This window comes from Anomaloglossus baeobatrachus, chromosome 6 (genome assembly GCF_048569485.1).
Source record: "Anomaloglossus baeobatrachus isolate aAnoBae1 chromosome 6, aAnoBae1.hap1, whole genome shotgun sequence".
Classification (NCBI taxonomy): Eukaryota; Metazoa; Chordata; class Amphibia; order Anura; family Aromobatidae; genus Anomaloglossus; species Anomaloglossus baeobatrachus.
The window spans coordinates 261,722,362-261,748,643 of NC_134358.1; the positions used below are offsets into that span (position 1 = coordinate 261,722,362).

At 41.8% G+C, this 26,282-nt stretch overlaps 1 protein-coding gene across 3 annotated transcripts in view; it reads left to right on the forward strand.

Moving 5' to 3' along the window:
- Positions 1–26,282, forward strand: part of PIGN (phosphatidylinositol glycan anchor biosynthesis class N) — a 478,983-nt gene that overhangs the window by 390,468 nt on the left and 62,233 nt on the right. For all 3 annotated transcript variants that reach the window (XM_075314844.1, XM_075314846.1, XM_075314845.1), the window contains 3 exons: positions 5,912–5,967; positions 11,136–11,211; positions 12,957–13,030. In XM_075314844.1, the coding sequence (XP_075170959.1) occupies positions 5,912–5,967; positions 11,136–11,211; positions 12,957–13,030 (206 nt within the window). The remainder of the gene's footprint in view (positions 1–5,911; positions 5,968–11,135; positions 11,212–12,956; positions 13,031–26,282) is intronic.

The following is a 26,282-nucleotide window of genomic DNA, read 5'->3' on the forward strand; positions in this document are numbered from 1 at the left end:
GGAATATTAGGGAACCTTTACAGTGTGGACATTGCGCACTGTCACATTTGGAAGTCTGCAGTCACATATAGTGACTGCAAACTTTTCTCATGAAAACAGCCAAACCCTTTAAGTGATTTTCTTAGGGTAAAAGATGCATTTCCTAAAGGGTAATCTGTGTAAACATTGTAGACTCAAACTCAACAGTTTTCTTGCCACTGGGCGCCAGATATCAAATACAATGACTTCAATAGAAAAAGGGAATGAATCAAAATGAACTATTGTTTAAATCTAGTTTTTACGTTAAGTGTATTCAACAATTTATCTTTTTAATGTTCCATATTCCTACCTACTCCTACTTCCTGTTCTTTACAGAACACTTTTCAGCAGTCTGATTATGACAGACTATTTCACAATGAAAGGTAACACCTCTATGTACAGTAGGATAACTCGATCTACCATTTCCAATAAGTGGTTGTTACAGCTTCATGATCACCATTGCCCAAATTACAGTATGATCAAAGGTCAAGTCAGTAGAGTTGGAGCCAATATATGACCACTTTTGATCAGGCAGCTGCTGAAAAGAGCAGGAGCATGAGTCTAATTCAGCCCTAATGTTAAATTTGTAAACTGCAAGATTTCTGAATTTTATTTTTAAAATAATATGAAAAATTAGAAATATTGGAAAAATTGTTCGAAGAGCTATCATATTTTTTGTTTATCTGACAACCTAACCATATGATGGTTTTTTTTGTGGGCCAAGATGTAATATTGATTGACACCATTCGTTTTCTCATACAACTTTCTGGAAAATAGAGGAAAAAAAAATCCAAATACTGTAAATTTGCAAAAGAGTTTATTGAGTGACAAAAATGACCTGGCACCAATATTTTTAAGGTCTGTATGACTATGTCAATTCCAAAATTGTATAGTTTCTTTAGAAAATGTTTATAGTAAGTAGGCGAAGAATGGTAGTTTATCGAATGGCACCTTTTTACATATAACTATGTTTTTGTATATATTTTTTCATTTCTCTATTAATCTATTTAAATCGATCACCTATATTTTGCTATAGAAGCTCCTTGATTATTTTTCTTTTTATGCACTAGTCACTAGATAATTCTGGCATTCTGATTAATTTCCTTTTTTAGTGTTCAGTGTACAGTTTAATTTTATATTTTGATATATCATATTTTTTCTGAGACAACAATGCCAAATACTTTTATTTTTAACCCCTTATTGACCATCAATATGTCTTTTTTACTGGCCTGATCTATAAGTGAATAGCATCTGCCCACAAGTGAAAATGCAGCAGCTGTCAGCTGTACATTATAGCTGTCACTTGCTGCATCAGTCACAATCAGTGTTGGCACCGACCATGACTGTTAAACCCCTTAGATGCTGCTGTCAATCAAGCCTACAGTATTGAGATTATTTGCAGAATCTTGGGGGCTCCCTCGTTAACCCCATCGGCATCTTCAGAATATGATTGTGTGGTCCTCATGTTTGCATGGCAATTAATGGCCAAATAACTGCCATAGAGTCAGGTATAGTTACCTGACATTTAGGTGGTAAAAATACCATTTTTCCTTCCTGTTGTGCCACTTTGCACTAATTCCTAAAAAGCACCAGAAGATTTAATAAACGACCTGAAAATGGTTTTAAATATGTTGAGGGTAGCTGCTCTTAAAATGGTATCACTCTAAGGGGTTTTCCAATATCTACACTTGAAACCAGAAGTCTATATACTATATAATGAAGGTAGTTTAACGCTCAAAGATGTAGTGGATGGTGAGATATAGAGCTGGAATTTCAAAAGATGAAAGCATTGCTACCCTTTTGCTCATCACTGTGTGTGTGGGTGCGTGCGTGTATGTGTGTGTGCGTGTATGTGTGTGTATATATATATATATATATATATATATATATATATATATATAAAAGTTAGCTGTAATACCCGGTGTTGACCGGGATAGTAACTGTTTCTCTGTCTGTCTGCCTGTCTCAGTCTCTTGGCCTGTCAGTCTATGTCTGTCTCTTTCCCTGTCTGCTTCTGTCTGTCTGTCTCTTTCACTGCCTCTCTCTATCTCTCTGTCTGTCTATATGTGTGTCTGTATGTCTGTCTCTGTTTCTATCAGTGTCTATCTCTGTCTGTCTCTGTATCAGTCTCTCTGTCTGTCTGTATGTCTCTCTATCTCTCTGTCTGTGTGTCTGTCTCTCTGTTTCTGTCTGTCTCTGTGTCTGTCTATCTCTTCCCCTGTCTGTCTATTTCTCCATCACTAGGTATGTTTGCCCCTCTCTATCTGTCTCTCTCTGTCTTTTTCCCTGTCTGCCCCTGTCTTTCTGTCTGTCTGTCTCTTTCCCTGTCTGTCTCTGACTGTTTGTTTCTGTCTCTTTCCCTGTCTGTCTTTGTTTGTCTCTTTCCCTGTCTGTCTCTTTCTCTGTCTCTTTTTCCCTCTTTTTCCCTGTCTGTCTCTTTCCCTGTCTGCCCCTGTCTGCCTCTTTGTCTGTCTGTCTGTGTCTGTCTGTCTGTCTACCTCCCTCTTTCTGTCTATGTCTCAGTCTGTCTCTGTCTGTCTCTCCACCAACATCATATTACATCAAACATAAACTTTTTATACTAACAATTTTCTATATTCCTATAGCAACCAATCACAGCTCCTATTAATAACCTGTAGCTTCCAGCCCCATTTACTTTAAGGAAGGAAGGATTTTTGGAAAGTAACTGTAAAGCGCAGGGTTACATTTTCCCATCAAAACATAGTGTATGATGTTCCCTGAGTCAAATGGTGTATCTGTGCAAAATATTGTGATTGTAAATGCAACGGTGCGGATTCCTTTAGCGGACACACACACACACACACACACACACACACACACACACACACACACTCAGCTTTATATATTATACATAGAGTACTATGCCTTTAAACAATATGGGACAGCCCATATTATGATGTCATGTCTGTCAAGCTTCTGATAGATTTATTAGCAACATCTGAGTTAATTAGAGACACACCTGTATTTTAATGCACACCTTAAACACACTGCTTCTTTATGTAGCATCATGGAAAAGTTAGAAGAAATCAGCCAAGATCTCAGGCAGAGAATTTTCCTCTTGTACAAGTCTGGTTCATCCTTGGGTGCCATTTCCAGATACCTCAAGGTGCCGCATTCATCTGTACAAACAATTCTCCATAAGTACAAACAAGATGGGAATGTCCAGCCATATTAATGCTCAGGACGGAGATGGGTTTTGTGTGAGAGAGATAAATATGCTTTGGTCAGAAATGTGCATATCAACCTAGGAACAAAAGCAAAGGACCTTGTGAAGATGCTGGCGGAATCTGGTAAGATCGTGTCATTATCCACAGTAAAACGAGTACTGTATCAACATGAGCTGAAAGGCCACTTTGCCAGGAAGAAGCCATTACTCAAAAAGAAATATAAAAAAAAGCAAGATTAATGTTTGCAAACTCAAACAGGGACAAAGATCTTAATTTTTGTAGACATGTCCTATAGTCTGATGAAACTAAAATTGAACTGTTTGACCGTAATTGCCATTGTTACATTTGGAGGAAAAAGGGAGAAGCTTTGACGGTTAACAGCATCATCCTAACTGTGAAACACGGAGGTGGCAGCATCATGTTGTCGGGTTGCTTTGCTGCAGGACTGGTGCACTTCACAAAATAAATGGCAACGTGAGGAAAGAAGATTATGTGACAATACTGAAGTAACATCTCAAGACATCAGCCAGGAACTTAAAACTTGAGCGGAAATGGGCTTTCCAAATGGACAATAACCTGAAGCATACTGCTAAACTGATAACAAAGTGGCTTAAGGATAACAAAGTCAATATTTGGGAGTGGCCATCACAAAGCCCTGATCTCAATCCTATTGAAAATATATGGGCAAAGCTGAAAAGGCGCGAGCAAGGATGACCTACAAACTTTGCTCAGTTACTCCAGTTCTGTCTGGACGAATGCTCCCAAATTCCTACCAAATATTGTGAGAAACCTGCAGAAGGATATCCAAAATGTTTCACCCAATTCATACAGTTTAGGGGCAATGGTACCAAATACTAATTAAACCGTATGTAAACTATTAACTTTGCAGACAGTAATAAAAAATGATTCTGATTTCATGTCAGATAGTGAGAAGAACATGCTTATGTGTTTAGATGGTGTATGTAAACGGCAAAAATTTGATAATAGACTTTATTGTCAACAAGAAGCTTTGAGCTATGCAGATTTGCAATCTTCTCAAATTTCTTAAGAGCATTTGTGCAACTCCCCTTCTATAATCAGCTCTTTCTTTTATTATTATAACCCTTGACACTGCACTGACATCAGTGAACAGATAAAAATTGTAGAGAAAAAAGAGAAATCAGCTCACCCAGGTCTGAGGAGACTCCTATGAGGGACAGATGCATGGATGGAAAGGCCGGCCAAGCCAGGGAACTCCAGGAAAAGGGAAAAAGCCAGCATCCATGTCCAAGTGTATAAAACTAATTCTTTATTCAGATTCCATTAAAAACAGGGGGAGATGTGAGTCACATCCAAAACATTAAGATCCTCTAGGACCCGTAATATTGATGGTACGCGTTTCAAGCTACTCGCTCTTAGTCCAAGTCCACCAAAATGTTTCACCCAAGTCATACAGTTTAGGGGCAATGGTACCAAATACTAATGAAACCGTATGTAAACTATTAACTTTGCAGACAGTAATACAAAATTATTCTGATTTCATATCAGATAGTGAGAAGAACATGCTTATGTGTTTAGATAGTGTATGTAAACGGCAAAAATTTGGTAATAGACATTATTGTCAACAAGAAGCTTTGAGCTATGCAGATTTGCAATCTTCTCAAATTTCTTAAGAGCATTTGTGCAACTCCCCTGCTATAATCAGCTTTTTCTTTTATTATTATAACCCTTGACACTGCACTGACATCAGTGAACAGATAAAAATTGTATGAGTAACTATAATCAGATTTGCGTAAACCAAAATAGCTAAAAGGATTATTGCTTGTCAGCGAATCTTAAAAGTGAAAGATCACTTGCAAGAAGACCACCTATAACCCCTTTCATGACTGTGCAAATTTAATTAACATTATTTCCAATGCAGTTACAGGAGGACCCTCATTCATCAAAGCAGTTTTGCCAGAATTCTGGTGTAAATTGCTTTGAAAGGTTTTCACTCCAGCTTCTTCCAGCTGTATCAAAATGGGCAGAGCTGGGGTGGGACGGGAACAAGGTGAGATTGTAGTCTATAATTCATTATGAGCGGTGTCATTCTTCCATAAATGTGAACTGGAGTAAGATTTCTGGTGTACGACACTTGTCAGACATTCGTGATTCATTTAGAGGTGTGCATCTCTTAATGAATCAAGAACATCTGACTCCATCAAGAATGGCAAGAAAATCAATGCTCTTGATCAATTGGGGCCATAGTTCTCTATCTTATGTTTTCTTACTGTGTTGTTTGTTGTTCAGTTATTTTTCTTTTAATTGGGGTGTTTTCTTAGAAATCAACTTTTAATTAACATTCTCATATTGTATTTCCCTATTAAAAATACAAGATGCTGCTTTGCAGCTTGAGCACATAGATATGTGCCAGCCGGTGTCTTATAAACGGCTTCTTATGGATTTAATTTTCATTAAAGATACAGCATGTAGATAATCTCTTAGATTTGTAAGTTTCCATCTATAAATTATGTTTTTTGTAACAATTTATATAAAACATGTTCCATCTCCCACTTCACTGCTGCGGAGGTGTGAGAAGTGATGGCCAGTAAATAATTACATCTGTTTGGCCACTTATCAGTGTCAGGGGGATAATACAATATAGCCATCTTAGTCATCGCACAGGCAACTTTTGGGCTGCGTCAGCTTCCTCCGCTTAATACAAATTTTCCTTAATGTTCTGTTAGGTGTTCTTTATAGTCACAGCTTTTTTCGGGACTGGAAATATAGCGTCAATTAACAGGTAATGTAAAAAAAAAGATAAAACAAATTGTGACCAGGAATGAAACTGTTTAGAATCCATTTTTGGTCTAATGTAGTGTCAGCTACCAACAGTATGAGATAAAGGAGAATAGTCTATTGATTCTTTACCCAAGCTGCAGGCGTTGTTGCAACTTTTTTATCTTGTTATTATGCAGTATAATTACTGAACTGTCAGAAATACTTAGTGCAAATCTTCCATGCTTTCTGTTTATAACCAAGTGACAGTTTTCTGTTCGTCCACAAGAATATTGATGTTCTGTAGGAACTTTCCTGTGAATTAGAATTGCGGTATGTGTTCTCATGAGACAATGTGAATCATTTTTATACTATGTAATACAAATTGTATTGTTTAGGCGCTGTTCTGCATGGGGTGCAATTTTTCTTCTCATCATGCAAGAGATCCAACAGAATGCTGGGGCTTTCATTATAAAGCAAATGTGAGCCTAGTCTTAGATAACAGTAAAAAAAATGTTCATGGACAGAAATTAAATTTAGGCGGGCTTTACATGCTGTGTCATCGCTAGCAATTGCTAGCGATGTCGAGCGCGATAGCACCCACCCCCGTCGTACATGTGATATCTGGTGCTTGCTGCCGTAGCGAACATTATCGCTATGGCAGCTTCACACGCACATACCTGGTCGGCGACGTCACTGTGACCGCCAAACAATCCCTCCTTCAAGGTGGATGTGCGTTTGGCATCACAGCGATGTCACCGTGACGTCACTAAGCGGCCGGCCAATAGAAGCGGAGGGGCGGAGATGAGTGGGACATAACATCCCGCCCACCTCCTTCCTTCCGCATTGCCGGTGGACGCAGGTAAGGAGATGTTTGTCATTCCTGCGGTTTCACACACAGCGATGTGTGGTGCTACAGGAACGACAAACAACATTGTATCTGCAGCAGTAACGACATTATGGAAATGAATGACGTGATACAGATCAGTGATTTTTTTACGCTTTTGCGCTCATCCATCGTCGCACCTAGGATTTACACATTGCGATGTCGCTACTAGCGCCGGATGTGCGTCACTAGCGACGTGACCCCGACGATATAGCGGTAGCGATGTCGCAACGTGTAGAGCCCGCCTGAGTCATGAAGAATGGAAATATTTATGTAAATAATGCACATTGCACCAGTAATATATTTAAATGTACACTTAAAGGTGTTCTCTGAGAATGTGATAAAAATGGCCACTATCACATATTTCAAGCTGCAGCCCATCTAAATCACATCAGGACAGGTTGAAGAAACACCACTAGACATATGTCTCAACTGCCTGAGAAGCAGCATTGTGAAAAAAACATTCCTAATATGCTTACTCAAGGAGCAGTGATGGCAAAGGAGAAAAAAAAAATCTTCGTGGATTGGGCAAAACTAGCGTTTTTTCCCCCCAAATCATCCTGCTCCATGCTCATTTGTAAATCTGTTCTGCTGAATCAGTCTGAATAAAAACTATGTTGTGCTCAGTTAGATGAAGGGACTTTTTTCCCTGCTATATTGGTAAGTAAGCCGCTCAGTTATGTTTTGTTCTCTTTGCTGCTCTGACAGTTGAGACACGTCTGAGCTGTGTTTCTTCAGACTCCAACCGGTCCTGATATGTGACTAGGATGGGTTGCATCTTAAAATATGTGACTGTTGTCATATTTATCACATTCTTTGAGAACTTTTTTAAGAAAGCATTTAAAAATAGAGCACTTGAAAATATGTCCATAGTGAGTGAGAAGTGAGGTTTTTTCTTTTCTCATATTGATTAAACATCTTAAACTGTTAGGATAATTATGATATATACAGCACATTTAAGTAAAGACTCACAATAGTTTTCCAAAGCATTATAGCCTTTCAGTGTTACACTCACTGGTAACCTCTGGTCTGGCCTGATAGGCAGATATTGATACCAGACCTCAGGGCTATTACCCTGAAGCTGATGGCTATTGATAAGCCACAGGCTGCCATGGATATTCATCAACACTCTGTGATCACATCGATGACTGGAGGGGAAATTGACTTGCAAAGCGATCCTCTTTCCTCTGTCAAACTTCTTAGATTCTGTAGTTCCTTTGACTTTAGCATTTAAAAAGAACATATGACAAGGTCAAAAGTGGCCTTTTTTTGTGTGTACTTTATTCCAGGTGTTTTCTGAGTATTTTTTTACTTTTTATACTCCATACTTTTGAAGTAGTATAGGGTGTTTTCTTGGTGCTAATTTATATTTTTATAGTCATTGTCAATGGGGCGTAGCTCACAGGGTAATAATGTAAAGCAGCCTAAAGACACACCTAGTGAGAATTTATGAGCCACGCCAAATTGGTGATGTTCATAACACTTTGCACTAAATAAAAAGACCCATAACTCTGGCAAATAACCCCCCCCAAAAAAGTAGAATGCTCAGGGGACCAGCAGAAAAAAAAGAGTTAAAAATCAAGCCACTTTTCACCTGGTGAAAGGTCTTCTTTTAAGGGGTATTTAAGGGTGGTTTCTTTAGACTTCATAAACCAGTAAATGTTTTGAACTTTTGTCTTTCAGGCTCCATATCTCACTGTCCACTGCAGCTTCAAACGTGAGACTACCTTCATTTTATAGACAATCATCTTGGCAATCTTATACATATATTTGACTTGCAACTATTTAGCATATACCGGTAATTAGTTATGCAGATTCTTGTCATGTCACTGCATTGTTAGTATTTTTCGCCTAAAAATCTAAATTTAAATTTTTTTTGTTTTGGTAATCCACCTTTGGCTTTCAACTCTGCCTGAATCCTTCTGAGCATGCTCTCGATCAGATTCAAGCTTGTTTTGACTGAAATCTGATCCCAGGTCTCTTCTACACGTTTCCAATGTTGGTGTACACTGGTCGACTCACTTGGGTATGTATACAGCTTTTTCTTTAGCTCTCTCTACAAGAGTTCAATTGGATTGAGGTCTGAGGACTATGGAGGCCAATCTACCACCTTTACTTCATTATTATTGAACTATTTGTTCTCCATTCTCAAAGTACGCTTCAGGTTGTTGTCCTGCTGGAACACTATGTTGTCTTTTTCATGCCCATAGTACTCGAATGCATGGAGTAACTTGTCTTGTAGGATACTCACATATAGCTCAGCATTGAGACCACCATTGATCCTGGTGAAATATCTAATGCCTTTGGCTGTTAAACATCCCCATATCATCAGGCTTCCTTTGTCGAACTTGACAGTTCCTTTAATTTCTCGATCCGTTAGTCCCTTTTTTCTTGTCTCTTCCAAACTTATTTGCACCCTTCAGAACCTAGTCTAAGGACTTTTGTCTCTCTTCAAATCACCCGTACCCAATCTTCTACTATCCACTTATCATACTTTTTTGCAAATTGAAACTGACGCATCATATGACGATAGACGATTTTGAAGTCAGGGCTTATTCACCTTTTATCGGGCCACAATTCTAGATTTGTGCAACATACTTTGCACAGTGCTTGCTTTGACATCTGTGATCTCACTATTATGAGCCACCGCCACTGGCATGTTTGTCGCTACAGAACTGATAGATCTTGAGACAAGCCGACTTGTTGACGCCAACATTTTGCCTGGAGAGTGACCTCTTGGCTTTTAAATGGATGGATGGACTTCATTTGATATTCTTTCGACTGTCATGGCGTTTACATGATGCAGTTTGGCAGTTTTCTTGGCTTTCACTTGGGAATCAACCTAATAACAGACTGAGTGATTAGGGAAAGTTAGAACAGGTTGTAATTTTTAGTATGCAAGAAGAAAAAGATTTTTCCACCACCAGGAGCAAAACTGTAACAATGCAGTGACATGACAAGAATCTGCATATCTGATCATATGCTAAATCGTTGCAAGTCAAATTTAAAGTGAAGGTAGTCTCACATTTGAAGGTGTAGTGGATGGTGAGATATAGAGGCTGAAAGTCAACATTTCTAAATATTGATACCATTTTGCTCGTCAGTGTATGTGAACAGCTATATCACCCATCTGTTTGACTATTTATAAAAACCCACCCTGTCATGGCCTATTAACCCTCTCAGCATTTAACATTCTGGAGCCTGCTTCCGGGTTTACATCTTCAAGTCTATCAACCTCATTGAAGCATACCTGCTCCCCAGGATTTTACCATTGACTCTCTTAAACTAACATTTCTAAGGTAAAGGCCCCGTCACACACAACGAGATCGCTAACGAGATCGTTGCGGCGTCACCGCTTCTGTGACGCAGCAACGATCTCGCCAGCGATCTCATTATGTGTGACACCTACCAGCGATCAGGTCCCTGCTGTGAGATCGCTAGTCATTGCCGAATGGTCCGGACCATTTTATTCAAAGGCGATGTCTTGCTGGGCAGGACGCATCGCTATGTTTGACACCTACCAACAACCTCCTATACAGGCCGCTCATCATTATACAAGTCGCTCATCGCTACTGCGTCGTTTGTAAGGTCTGACTGTGTGACATCTCACCAGCGACCTTCCAGCGACTTACCAGCGATCCTTATCAGGTCGTATCATTTTCGGGATCGCTGGTAAGTCGTTATACTGTATGTGACAGGGGCTTAACTCTCGTTCTGTTTGTTCAATTGCAGCAAGAGTCTGTCTGTGCATTACAGCCTGCTTCCAGCTATAATTTTGAAAATAAAGTGGGCAGTACTCACAAGAATTTCATGATGGATATATGCATCATGGTGTGGGAACTGGCACCTACCCATAAATTAAATATGCACTATGATTTGGTAAAATATTAAATGGGTTGTACCTCAATTACAACACACTACCTGAAAATAATAGGTGATAAATGTCTACTGCTTATGGATCCACCTTTTGGACCCCCAGCTATTATCATAATGGGGGTGCTGTGGCCTTAGTTTGCATGGTCCAGTGGTCACACACATGTGCTGCTGCTCCATTCATTTTCTTTTGGACATGACAGTGTTGCTGCAGCATATTATACAAAAACCTGTATTTCGACCCAGTAATTGTTAACCTTGAGCAATCACTTTCAGCTGGACTTTTTCAAGCATAGTGCTGTCATTACTTTTTGATTTTTATCTGCATCAGACATTGTGTAGAAGCTGAGTTTCATAGCAATTTTACAATAATTATTAGTTCCATGGTTCTTATTATTCTATCTTTTTTTTTTTTTTTTTTTATTCCTTCCCAGTTTTGACCCTGCTTCAGTATATTGCTTCCTTACTGTATTTAACCCCTTTGTGATGGGCGCCCTGATGATGTGGAAGGTAGGAGGATAACTTTCGGTGACTTTTGATTATATTTCAGTATCTGATTAAATGGTAGTATAAATCATCCTCAAATAACTGAATCCAGCTATAATAGAGATATATGCATATCTCTCAGAGGCATTGGTCTCAATTCACGTAGTGCTGTCTCCATAATCTTATCCTAGTGGTTCCATATCACCTGTGTATGTTTGATAAAGGTCAATTTGACCAAACCGTTATAATTTTCACACTATATTGGACCTTATAAGTAAAGAATTTTCTACATAATTCATTAAAGAGTGTTGGATTCTTTTTTTTAAAGGGAACCGGTCAGGTGCAATATGCACCCCAAACCACAAGCAGTTCTGGGTGCATATTGCTAATCCCTGCTTAGCAGTCCCAGCCTATAGTAGCATAGGCTAATAAGGCCAGTAACTAGTCTCGAGGGCGTTTCTTCCTCTGGCTAGTCTGCTCCCTTAGCTTGTTAGTTCGCCCCTGTGGGCGTGCTAACATGCTAATAAATGCACAGTGTCAGAGGATGGTCGCTCTTACCTCTCTGCTGCCATTATGTCCGACTCCAGGATTCCGGCATGATCCCGGACTTTTGGTCCTGCACACTATGAAGTCATATGTGCGAATCCTGGCTTCAAACCCATGTACTGCGCATGACCAAAAGTCTGGGATCATGCACACTGAGCCGACATTGAGGACTTGGCCATGATGGCAGCAGAGAAGTGAGTGTGACCATCTTTTGATGCTGCGTGTTTATTAGCATGTTAGCATACCCACAGGGGCATACTAACATGCTAAGGGGGCTGACTAGCCAGGGAAGTAGTATGCGACTAGTCACTGGCCTCATTAGCATATGATAAAAGATCTTTAGTAATACTTTTCTAGAGAGCTCTTTATGTATGCTACTAGATGCAGGGACGGTTAGGCAGGGATTAGCAATATGCACCCAGAACTGCTCCAGGTTTTGGGTGTATATTGCACCTGACAGATTCACTTTAAATGAACTCTTACTTGGTGAGACCCTCTCTGAGCGCCTTTAAACCTTAAGGGTGCTGAATTCCACTCTTATGTCATTTAATATTTTGTCATTTGTTTTGAATATTGTATTGAATAAGTGATATCCGTTCATGCTTTGGTTTTCGTAATAAAAAAAAGAATAGTGGAAAGTGTTGGCTATATATATATTTTTTTGTGTTCAGATATTAATCCAGCAGTAATTAATGGCTCCAAAGCCTGGTAAATTGTGAGTAAAGCGCTGGATGCAGGGTCTACTCAGCTTTACATAGGAATAACTCTATTCTACCCATAGTGGAGTTACATTTCAAAATACTTGGTCATTCCCATTAACCTTTAAGAAAAAAAATATTAAATTATTCCAAAGGAAACAGTATAGAAATTTACTGTGGGATTACTAGGAGTCTTGATTGAAGGATTCAGATAAGAGGTTTTCCATTGCCTGCATCTCATTCTTTATGAATCTAATGCATACTTTCTCTTAAACCACAAATTGTGTCTTCTCATGCATTAATCTGTGCGCATAAAAGAGCTTAAATTCCTGTATTCCTTCTGGTGTCTGTGTAACTATGAACATGTGGAAGAAGGGCACATTAATTTGAAATATTTCTAATGTTCTAAATTATTCATGCAGGACAATGAGATTCTGCCCCATCATTCAGTGACTAGTTAGAGTTGATTGGGATAGCCCTTGAAATAAAGATTTCTCTTCTAACTTTCACCCTTGTGTTTTACAGATTCTCATCCCGTTCATTTTGGTGATGTGCTCATTTGAAACAGTTCAGATCTCTGCCCAGATTTCTTCTAAAAGGTTCGTGACAAGCCAGCAATTGATAATACGCAATAATTATCTAGTTTCAGTAAGAGAGATTAGCGTCCCAGGGTTGACTATTTATGGTCTATATATTACTCATACTCATGACTTACTCTAAATATGATTATAAATTTACCATGACCGGCATTACTTCAACTGGAGATTTGTTTCCAACATGCCTTTCATGTGCAGGCCTCCATAGGTTAATCATGGCTGTGCTTAACTTCAAACAATTCAGTTTATGCCAACTCTCCATAAAATAAAAAACAGTGGCACTCGCTAAACTCTTATCTAAACTGACCTGGGGTGGTGAGTGTTTGAAATTCACAACATATCAATTCCTCTTTTGGTAAATATGCATTTTATTTGCAAGTTTTTCCCATCGACTTGAAGTAAATGAGGAAAATCTGTAGGTGACAAAAGAATGTATGTTTCTGCTATGGTAATGTATTGTAAAACTCTTTGGGCTAGGCTTCATAAGTATACTAACATGGCAGACACTGAGACCTATGCCATTTGCAACCTGCAATTGAGTTGCAGGTGGGAAAATGATTGGACATCAAAATGGATGCCTCCTATTCGGAACCTCTTAAATACTTCTATCAGGATTGACAGACGCATCTAAAGACTTAAACTGCTAGGATCAGAGCCAGCTCCAATTGCAACAGTTAGGGGTACTTTGCACATTGCGACATTGCTACAGCGATCTCGTCGGGGTCAAATCGAAAGTGACGCACATCTGGCGCCGGTAACGACGTCGCAACGTGTAAAGCCTAGAAGCACCGATAAACGATCGTAAAAGCGTCGAAAATCGGTGATCTGTGTAGTGTCGCTCATTTCCATAATTTCGCTGCAGCAACAGGTACGATGTTGTTCCTCGTTCCTGCGGCAGCACACATCGCTGTGTATGAAGCAGCAGGAGCGAGGAACATCTCTTTACCTGCGTCCACCGGCTATGCGGAAGGAAGGAGGTGGGCGGGATGTTTACGTCCCACTCATCTCCACCCCTCCGCTTCTATTTCTATTGGCCGCCTGCCGTGTGATGTCGCTGTGACGCCACACGACCCGCCCCCTTAGGAAGGAGGCGGGTTGCCGGCCAGAGCGACGTCGCAGGGCAGGTAAGTGCATGTGAAGCTGCCGTAGCGATAATGTTCACTACGGCAGCTATCACAAGAGATTGCATGTGCGACGGGGGCGGGGACTATCGCGCTCGGCATCGCTACAATCGGCTAGCAATGTCGCAGTGTGCAAAGTACCCCTTAGACTCGAGTTTGTTATCAGGGTCTCATTTGTAGAGTTGACATCCATATTCTGGTGCTTACGGCAGTAGGGCAGGACTGACCATATTTTCCTAATGTAAATTTCCTACAGGGTGTTGAAGGAAACCTGTCAGCTCCAATATGCACCTAGAACCACAAGCAGTTCTGGGTGCATATTGCTAATCCCTGCCTAACTGACCCAGCATGTAATAGCATACATAAAGAGATCTTTAGAAAATGTATTTCTAAAGATCCTTTATGAGATGATAATGAGTGCAGGGACTAGTCTCAATGGTGTCATTTCTCCCAACTAGTCCACCCTCTTAGAATCTTAGCACGCCCCTCTGAGCGTGCTAACATGCTGTTCAATCCCCAGAGTAATCGGCGGTGACACGCGTACCTGTGTCTGTTGTCAGTGTCTCAGACGCCGGGTATAGGGTTGATGCGCATGTTCAGAAGTCACTGCACTTCTAGTCATGTGCACTGGACCTCTCTGAAGCCGGGATGCGTACACCCAGCTTCATACTGCACATGACCTGAAGTGTCGGAACTTTTGATCATGCACATTGACCCTAAACCCTGTGCCTGAGGCGGTGACAATAGACACCGGTTCGCTCGTCACCGCCACTGATGCTGGGCAATGGGCATTCAATAGCATGTTAGGAGGCTTGTGGTTCTGGGTGCATAATGGACCTGACAGGTTCACTTTAGACTAAAATGTATGTTAGGGGTTATGTTGTGATGTTGCGATTACAGCTCCTCAGCCTCACACTGTATCCCCTGCCTAGCTCCACTCTCCTTCTGCAATACACAGAAGGGATTACAGTGAGAGGCTGAGGAGCTGTAAGTGCATCTCCTCCATCCAATGCATTTCCATTATACAGAATTTCAAAACACAATTTTTTTGCTGCTGGAGCATCACTTTGGAGTCATAAGGAGATTAACCTGCTTATCTTTTAAAGGGCTACACAGCTTTATAAATAGTTTTGGTGTGTAGAAGTTCCTTACAGGTTCCACTTAATTGTTTTGTACTCCTATAATTTTGATTAGTTGTCATTTAATGACCTGTTTAGACAAGCCGATCAGCTTTCATGTAGCATATCGGCTGATGTTTAATGGATTGTGTTGGCAAGTGTAATCCAAGCATTACTCTAAGGGGTACTTTGCACACTACGACATCGCAGCTGCGATGTCGGTGGGGTCAAATTAAAAGTGATGCACTTCCGGATTCGCATGCGACATCGTAGTGTGTAAAGGCTCGATGATACGATTAACGAGCGCAAAAGCGTCGTAATCGTATCATCGCTGCAGCGTCGGCGTAATCTATAATTACGCTGACGCGACAGTCCGATGTTGTTCCTCGCTCCTGCGGCAGCGCACATCGCTGTGTGTGAAGCCGCAGGAGCGAGGAACATCTCCTACCGGCGTCACTGCGGCTTCCGTAGAATATGCGGAAGGAAGGAGATGGGCGGGATGTTTACATCCCACTCATCTCTGCCCCTCCGCTTCGATTGGCCGCCTGGCGTGTGACGTCGCTATGACACCGCACGACCCGCCCCCTTAACAAGGAGGTGGGTCGCCGGCCAGAGCGACGGTCGCAGGACAGGTGAGTCCATGTGAAGCTGCCGTAGCGATAATGTTCGCTACGGCAGCTATCACAAGGATATCGCTGCTGCGACGGGGGCGGGGACTATCGCGCTCGGCATCGCAGCATCGGCCTGCGATGTCGCAGCGTGCAAAGTACCCCTAAAGCTTGAGCTAGCCTGGCACTGATTTGCTACAAAACGATACATTGTCTCACTGTAGTCTAATTCTTTACCAGAATTGCTAGCCATATTACTGAAAATCACTCTCTTATACTGCGCTCTTTCTAAACAGCAAGAAAGCTATTACTTAGATTTATAGATGATCCAAGCTAAAATGGAGATCGTTTTGGCCAAATAGTGACTTTATTGCAGATTATCCGAGACAAAATACTTATTCTTTAAGATTATAATTTACCTTTTTAATGTGTTTCTCTTGCACTTGTGATTATAAAGTGCAATTAACTTCCCTACAAGTATATTTTCTTTTTTCCTTCATGGCTACGAGTACAAACACACAGACATTTAGAAAAGGTATGTAATAGTTTAGGTAGTAGAAATGATTGAGGAAACCAGGAGACGGTTTGCAATATATATGGAATAGAGGGATTTGTAACATACATAATGTTAGTACAAGTCAGACGTCCGATCCATAAAAGTTAATTATGATTAGTTAAATATTTAATTATGTACAGCTGCTATATTGCTTAAAAGGGGTTCTTAGGCTTTAAAGGGATGGTCCAAAACTAATGTTAATTGGCAAACAGAAGTATTACGAAAGCTGCCACGTTAACAAAAATGGTCCATAGAAAAACCCCTCCCTAGTAATCATGGGTGCCAATTCCATTTCAGACCATTGGAGAATAAGGAATTAACAGCACAACCACTGAAAATAAAAAGCTTTGTTTCTTCTTTATTAAAAACCAATTACAAATATATAAAAACATTGTAATCTTCTTTGGATACAGATTTATGCTTTTCTGGTGTACACAGCACCCTTAGTCATAGGTATATGCCCTTGATAGTGACGTCTGTTTTGGGGGGTGAGGCTGGTCTATGCTCCCCAGGTTCTCTCCTTACAGTGCACACTGACAGTGCACTCTGTTGCAAGTGCACTGTCACTGTGCATTGAAAAGAATATACTGCTTATTGACAAGAGAACTCATACTGAGCGTATATCAGAAATTACAATCAACTTATGCGCAGTAGAGTAGGGCCTAGCCCAGCTCCTTAAATGGACATCACTGATGACGCTTTATTTCAGGGTGGGATTGGCAACCTCTGGCCCCTAAAGGCACACACATTTCAGTATCCCAGCATACACTGGAGGTTCTCAAATGAAATGTAATCTGAACAGCAATAGGTTAAAAAAATTAGAGAGAGTAGAGAGGGAAAAGTAGGGACTTTCTAATTAAGATTATTATAAAAGAGTACATTAAATAAATATCCATTTAGGATTAAAAACAATGTTATTTAAAGGGGTAGTCTAAAACTAAGTACCTGACACAGGTACAATATTTTTAAAAGGTAAAAACAGTGCACTTTACAGTTCCAGCAAGTACCGCCACCGTTTTTACAGCTCCAGCACCGGAGGTTAGTGAGGAGACACGAGGATCAGTAAGTGCTTTTGTACGCTCGCCCGGCTGTCCTCAGAAATACTTCATGGACCAGGGCTCATCCCACTTAACGCTTGCACTCTTTCCCAGTGAGTAAAACACTACTCAGACAACACTGGGTGAGTGAACAACACATTGGTAACACTTTATTGGTTCACCAACAGGCAAAATCATATTGTACATTCCCAGTAAGAACATAAGATAGTACAAGCAACAGACTCTCACACTTCCGCTGGCCAGCAGGCTTTAGAGTCTTCGTGACTTCAGGGCTTCCAGGGCCAACTATCCCAGTCCAGCAGCACTCCACTTTTGGTAGGCACCCACTGAGAAGAAATAGTGACAAGCTTAGGAAGCAGTTCTGTAAACATTCCGCTGAAAACCTAGATTCTAAAGGCCCAGTCACACTAAACAACTTACCAGCGATCCCAACAACGATACAACCTGATAGGGATCGCTGGTAAGTTGCTAGGAGGTCGCTGGGTAGATGTCACACTAAGCGACGCTCCAGCGATCCCACCAGCAACCTGACCTGGCAGGGATCGCTAGAGCGTCGCTACACGGGTTGCTGGTGAGCTTGTCACACAAGCAGATCTCACCAGCAACCCGTGACCAGCCCCCAGCGCCGCGTGGAAGCGATGCTGCGCTTGGTAACTAAGGTAAATATCGGGTAACCAACCCGATATTTACCTTAGTTACCAGCGCACACCGCTTAGCGCTGGCTCCCTGCACACCTAGCCACAGTACACATCGGGTTAATTACCCGATGTGTACTCTGCTACGTGTGCAGGCAGCAGGAGCCGGCTTCTGCGGACGCTGGTAACCACAGTAAACATCGGGTAACCAAGAAGCCTTTACCTTGGTTACCCGATGTTTACCTTCGTTACCAGCGTCCGCCGCTCTCAGCTGTCAGTGCCGGCTCCTGTTCCCTGCACTCCTAGCCACAGTACACATCGGGTTAATTACCCGATGTGTACTCCAGCTACGTGTGCAGAGAGCAGGGAGCCAGCACTGACAGCTGAGAGCGGCGGACGCTGGTAACGAAGGTAAACATCGGGTAACCAAGGTAAGGGCTTCTTGGTTACCCGATGTTTACCGTGGTTACCAGCGTCCGCAGAAGCCGGCTCCTGCTGCCTGCACATTTAGTTGTTGCTCTGTCGCTGTCACACACAGCGATGTGTGCTTCACAGCAGGAGAGCAACAACTAAAAAATGGCCCAGGACATTCAGCAGCAACCAACGACCTCACAGCAGGGGCCAGGTTGTTGCTGGATGTCACACACAGCAACATCGCTAGCAACATCGCTGCTACGTCACAAAAGTTGTTCCTTAGCAGCGATGTTGCTAGCGATGTTGCTTAGTGTGACGTGGCCTTAAGGTGAAATCCTGTAGAATATCTGTAGTGAAGACGTTCTGTGTTTCCTCAGTTGGAACCAAAGCTCTTTTGCTGAGATTATGTAGAATCCTTCTTTGTTGTGATAGGAGCAAGGACCTTTTATAGTGCTGAGGTCTTAATTCAGGCTATAGTGCCTGTGGTTGGAGATGACTGCTCTCTCATTGGTCACAAGTTCAATCCACCTGGATAATTTAACTCTGAACTATGTAGTCAGAGGGGCTGAGGCAATACAGATTTCCAGACAATAAGGCTTTGATCAGTCTAGGAAGAGACAATGGTTAACTTCTCTTTATTTAACAAACAATAGGACCCATAAGTCTGGCCTAAATAAGAACAGTTCACCCCCGCACAGGTGGCCAAATGCTGAGTAGTCACATTTAGTATGTGTTGTTACTTTACTGGTGCAAACATGCCGATTGAGATGGGATTACCGAAGTAGTAGATAACCCTTTTAACTGAGGTGAATGGTTTTGTAGATTACTGCATTCTATTATATCCTGTATTTTAATGGTTGTTGTAAATTAACTGTAACCATTCCAGACAATCCATAACATTTACAAGTGTAAAACATTTACTTGAGCTATCAGACGGCACAGAAAATGCTATATAATTAAAGCATAACCGACGTTTTAAATTTTATTTCTTAAATCCATAGTACAGTCGTGGCCAAAAGTTTTGAGAATGCTACAAATATTAATTTTAACAAAGTCTACTGCTTAAGTTTTTCTAATGGCAATTTGCATATACTCCAGAATGTCATAAAGAGTGATCAGCTTAACAGCAATTACTTGCAAAGTCAATATTGGCTAAGAAAATGAACTTCAACCCCCCAAACACATTTCAACATCATTGCATTCCTGCCTTAAAAGGAGCAGCTAACATTGTTTTAGTGATTGTTCCATTAACACAGGTGTGGGTGTTGATGAGGAGAGGGCTGGCGATCAATCAGTCATGATTAAGTAAGAATGACACCACTGGACACTTTAAAAGGAGGCTGGTGCTTGGTATCATTGTTTCTCTTCAGTTAACCATGGTTATCTCTAAAGAAACAAGTGCAGCCATCATTGCTCTGCACAAAAATGGCCTAACAGGGAAGAGTATCACAGCTATAAAGATTGCACCTCAGTCAACAATCTATCGCATCATCAATAACTTCAAGGAGAGAGCTTCCATTGTTGCCAAAAAGGCTCCAGGGCGCCCAAGAAGGACCAGCAAACGCCAGGACCGTATCTTAAAACTGTTTCAGCTGCGGGATCGGACTACCAGCAGTGCCGAGCTAGCTCAGCAATGGCAGCAGGCTGGTGTGAGTGCTTCTGCACGCACTGTGAGGCGGAGACTCTTTGAGCAAGGCCTGGTTTCAAGGAGGGCAGCAAAGAAGCCACTTCTCTCCAGAAAAAACATCAGGGACCGACTGATATTCCGCAAAAGGTACAGGGAGTGGACTGCTGAGGACTGGGGTAAAGTCATTTTCTCAGATGAATCCCCTTTTCGATTGTTTGGGACATCTGGAAAACAGCTTATTAGGAGAAGTAGAGGTGAGCGCTACCACCAGTCTTGTCTCATGCCAACTGTTAAGCATCCTGAAACAACGATTCATGTGTGGGGTTGCTTCTCATCAAGGGAATCGGCTCACTCACAGTCCTGCCTAAAAACACAGCCATGAATAAAGAATGGTACCAGAATGTCCTCCAAGAGCAATTTCTCCCAACTGTCCAAGAGCAGTTTAGCGCCCAACAATGCCTTTTCCAGCATGATGGAGCACCTTGCCATAAAGCAAAGGTGATCACTAAATGGCTCATGGAATAAAACATAGAGATTTTGGGTCCATGGCCTGGAAACTCCCCAGATCTTAATCCCATTGAGAACTTGTGGGCAATCATCAAGAGACGGGTGGCCAAACAAAAACCAACAAATTCTGGCAAAATGCAAGCATTGCTTATGTAAGAATGGACAGCTATCAGTCAGGATTTGGTCCAGAAGTTGATTGAGAGCATGCCAGGGAGAATTACAGAGGTCCTGAAGAAGAAGGGTCAACACTGCAAGTATTGACTTGCTGCATTAACTCATTCTAACTGTCAATATAACCTTTTGGAACTCATAATATGATTGCAATTATATTTCTGTATGTGATGTAAACATCAGACAAACACAATTAAAAACCAGAGGGCAACAGATCATGTGAAAATATAATTTTGGTGTCATTCTCAAAACTTTTGGCCATGACTGTACACATGAAAAATAAGCAACTTTGTAATATATCTTATCAGACTAATTTGCTACTTTCTCTGCCAGAATTGATCAGTCGTTATCAAAATTCTCAATTTCAATTCTGAGGTAAAATCTGTATTCAGTGAAGACTTTCCCATCTATGAGAGGCAGTTTTTACTGATGAGATTCTATGACGACTGGAGGAGGTAAGAGCTAGAGGCAGAGGAAGCTTCGATCTAGAGGCAGAGCCCCACCCCCTCATCCCTCTTCTATTTACATAGATTATCATCAGTAACAGCTGCCATCTCCTATCTCAGTAATGTGGAAAGTCCTCGCTGAATACAGATTTTACCTTAGAATTGAGAATTTTAATAATGACTGATCAATTTTGGTAGAGAAAGAAGCAATTTTTTTATGTGGGGGCTCAGACTATACAGTCATATGAAAAAGTTTGGGCACCCCTATTAATGTTAATCTTTTTTCTTCATAACAATTTGGAATTTGGGTTTTTGCAACAGCTATTTCAGTTTCATATATCTAATAACTGATGAACTCAGTAATATTTCTGGATTGAAATGAGGTTTATTGTACTAACAGAAAATGTGCAATCCGCATTTAAACAAAATTTGACCGGTGCAAAAGTATGGGCACCTCAACATAAAAGTGACATTAATATTTTGTAGATCCTCCTTTTCCAAAAATAACAGCCTCTAGTCGCTTCCTGTAGCTTTTAATGGGTTCCTGGATCCTGGATGAAGGTATATTTGACCATTCCTGTTTACAAAACAATTCCAGTTCAGTTAAGTTTCATGGTCGCCGAGCATGAACAGCACGCTTCAAATCATCCCACAGATGTTCAATGATATTCAGGTCTGGGGACTGGGATGGCCATTCCAGAACATTGTAATTGTTCCTCTGAATGAATGCCTGAGTAGATTCGGAGCGGTGTTTTGGATCATTGTCTTGCTGAAATATCCATCCCCTGCGTAACTTCAACTTCGTCACTGATTCTTGCACATTATTGTCAAGAATCTGCTGATACGGAGTTGAATCCATGCGACCCTCAACTATAACAAGATTCCTGGTGCCGGCGTGGGCCACACAGCACCAAAGCATGATGGAACTTCCACCATATTTTACTGTGGGTAGCAAGTGCTTTTCTTGGAACTCCTTGTTTTTTTGCCTCAATGCATAACGCCTTTATGTATGACCAAACAACTCAATCTTTGTTTCATCAGTCCACTTGACCTTCTTCCAAAATGTAACTGGCTTGTCCAAATGTGCTTTTGCATACCTCAGGCAACTCTGTTTGTGGCATGCTTTCAGAAACTGCTTCTTTCGCATCACTTTCCCATACAGCTTCTCCTTGTGCAAAGTGCGCTGTATTGTTGACCGATGCACATTGACACCATCTGCAGCAAGATGATGCTGCAGGTCTTTGGAGGTGGTCTGTGGATTGTTCTTGACTGTTCTCACCATTCTTCTCTGCTTTTCTGATATTTTTCTTGGCCTACCACTTCTGGGCTTAACAAGAACTGTACCTGTGTTCTTCCATTTCCTTACTATGTTCCTCACAGTGGAAACTGACAGTTTAAATCTCTGAGACAACTTTTTGTATCCTTCCCCTGGACAACTTTGTTGAATAATCTTTGTTTTCAGATCATTTGAGAGTTGTTTTGAGGAGCCCATGATGCCACACTTCATAGGAGATTCAATTAGGAGAACAACTTGCAAGTGGCCACCTTAAATACCTTTCTTATGATTGGGTACACCTGTCTATGAAGTTCAAAGCTCAATGAGGTTACAAAACCAATTTAGTGCTTTAGTGAGTCAGTAAAAAGTAGTTAGGAGTGTTCAAATCAAGAAATTGATAAGGGTGCCCATACTTTTGCACCGGTCAAATTTTGTTTAAATGCGGATTGCACATTTTCTGTTAGTACAATAAACCTCATTTCAATCCACAAATATTACTGAGTCCATCAGTTATTAGATATATGAAACTGAAATAGCTGTTGCAAAAACCCAAATTATTACAAAGAAAAAAGGTTAGCATTAATAGTTGTGCCCAAACTTTTGCATATGACTGTATATAGATGGGCTAAATGGGGGTTCATACCGTATGTAGGGGCGCTGTGTGGGGGCTCATATTGAAGATAGTCTTTGTGTGGGCTCACACTATATATAGAGGGGCTAAATGGGGGTTCATATTGTATGTAGGGGGGCTGTGTGGGGGCTCATACTGAAGATAGGCTTTGTGTAGGCTCATATGGTTGTGTGATGGCTCATTCTGTATATATAGGAGGCAATTTGGGGGCTCGTCGTGTATGTAGGGGGCTCACACTATAATAAAGAGGGACTGTGTGGGAGTTTATACTGTATATAGGGGGTTGTGTGGGGGCTTATACTAAAGATAGGCTTTGTGTGGGCCTATATGGTTTAGTGATGGCTCATGCTGTATATAGGAGGCAATTTGGGTGCTCGTCCTGTCTGTAGGGAGCTATCCTATATATAGGGAGCTATGTGGGGGCTCTTTCTTTATAAAGAGGGATGTCCGCATACTTAATTCTGCTCAATATTAAGTTATACCATTAATATTAATATAAAATAATTATAATTAATATGTTAATATTAATATTGAGCAGAATTTATTTCAGCCTATTGGTTTGCACCTCTACACCACTCCATCATGGTCTCTCATGTAGCCCCTCGGGCAAATTAATTGCCCACCTCTGTAGAAGATCGTGTTTGCTAGAGTAGTTTTATCATGTCCTCAAGAGACCAGTATCCCCAGAAAGGGAAAGCGATATCACATGTCCATCAAAGTGTAATTTAGTTTAACACGTGGACGAGGCAGGTGGCACAAACTATTGTTTGAAGGTATTATAGCAGGCTGGATCAGAGCCTCACCAGCCAGATAAAGGTATATTTGATCTGGAAGTGTCCTGCTGTTTCCAGCAGGTTGTGGTGTAGCAGGGAGAGATATATTATGTAGTCAGTAGAAACAGTCCTGCCTTTGTAGATTGAGGTTACAGGGTGGAATCCTTCAGAACCTAATATCCTGCTAGACTGTTTTATTTAATCTTCCACTACAGCTTTATAAACATTGCACATCTCATGACTGAATACTAAGGCGACATTTCATGTGTTCATCCACATAACTCCACAGAGAATTGAACACAGAGATTGCATTACAATAGTTATATTTATCTAGTTTTCTACCTTTTTGTCTTAGCACTGCTAAACATAATTCTGTTTATTTTGTTACTTTAAAACTGACTAGTTGACGAGTTTAAAGGGGCTGTCACTTTTTCAAAAATGTCTGCCCCCAGGAATAAGTAAGATTAAATAAACCAACTGAGCGTTACTTACTTACTGTATTTTTCGCTTTATAAGACGCACCAGATTATAAGACGCACCCCCAAATTTGGTGAAGGAATAGAGAATTTTTTTTTTAATAAATTGGGTCCGTCTTATAATGCCAGTGTCCGTCTAACAAATCATATAGAGTATATGTCCCTCATAGCCCCCCCATCCTAAAATTAGCCCCCTTAATCTGGATATGGCCACCTTATATTGAATATAGCCCCCTTGTGCTGGCACACGTCCCCCAGTGTTGCAACATGTCCCCTATTGCTGGCGCACGTCCTCTAAGGCTGGCACACGTCCTCTATGGCTGGCACACAGCCCCCTGTGGCTGGCACACGGCCCCCTGTGGCTGGCACACGGCCCCCTGTGGCTGGCACACGGCCCCCTGTGGCTGGCACACACTGCCCTCTGTGGCTTGCACACACTGCCCCCTGTGGCTGGCACACACGGCCCCCTGTGGCTGGCACACACGGCCCCCTGTGGCTGGCACACACGGCCCCCTGTGGCTGGCACACATCACCCTGTGTTAGATATCGCCCCCATGCTGCTGCTTTTAGTAAAATAAACTCTTTCCTTACCTTCTCCAGCACTGTGCTCCCTCGTGTCCCCCCTTGGGGTTGAGCTCCGGCCTCCTGCCTGCATTTCCTGGTTCACAGTCCCGGTCATGTGATTGGCACAGCAGAGTGAAATCTCTTGCATGATCACAGCACCAGGAGGGAGACCGGGGAGACACGCTGGAGGGGGTAAGTAAAGATTTTTTTTTATTTTACTATGGGCAGCAGCATGGGGCCATATCTAACACAGGGGTGCATGTGTGATCAAAGAGAGCACAGGCAAATATAATATGCGCAGCTCCCCCAGCCCATCGCCGCGGTGCGGTTTCAGCACCACAGTGATGGACAGCGACTGTTCATATTATATGAGCTGGCACACACGGCCCCCTGTGGCTGGCACACATCACCCAGTGTTAGATATCGCCCCCATGCTGCTGCTTTTAGTAAAATAAACTCTTTCCTTACCTTCTCCAGCACTGTGCTCCCTCGTGTCCCCCCTTGAGGTTGAGCTCCGGCCTCCTGCCTGCATTTCCTGGTTCACAGTCCCGGTCATGTGATCGGCACAGCAGAGTGAAATCTCTTGCATGATCACAGCACCAGGAGGGAGACCGGGGAGACACGCTGGAGGGGGTAAGTAAAGATTTTTTTTTATTTTACTATGGGCAGCAGCATGGGGGCCATATCTAACACAGGGGTGCATGTGTGATCAAAGGGAGCACAGGCAGATATAATATGCGCAGCTCCCCCCAGCCCATCGCCGCGGTGTGGTTTCAGCACCACAGTGATGGACAGCGGCTGTGCATATTATATGAGCGGGAGCAGGAGATCAAAGGCTCCCTCCCGCAGCTTCACCAGCCTCCACCAGCCCACCCAGCAGCCCCAGCACTGCTCCAGAGCGGCCCCCACCTCCCCTGGACCCTGCAGTATATAATCCATATATTCGGTTTATAAGACGCACACCCTACTTTCCCCCAAAATTTGGGGGAACAAAAGTGCGTCTTATAAAGCGAAAAATACGGTACTTTGTTTTTCTTACTTAGAGTGCTCAATCTTTTTACTTACTCAGCTCAACTCTTTGTTGTTTGGCAGCAACGATAATGTCATGTTGACAGCGCTGCAGTTGATCACTAAGCTTAGTGGCTTTCCTGATGTAGATGGAATAAGCTGCTGAGCTCAGTGCTTTCGTTGTGACTTCATTGTTCGGGGTACTTCTCACATAGCGAGATCGCTAGCGAGATCGCTGCTGAGTCACAGGTTTTGTGACGCACCAG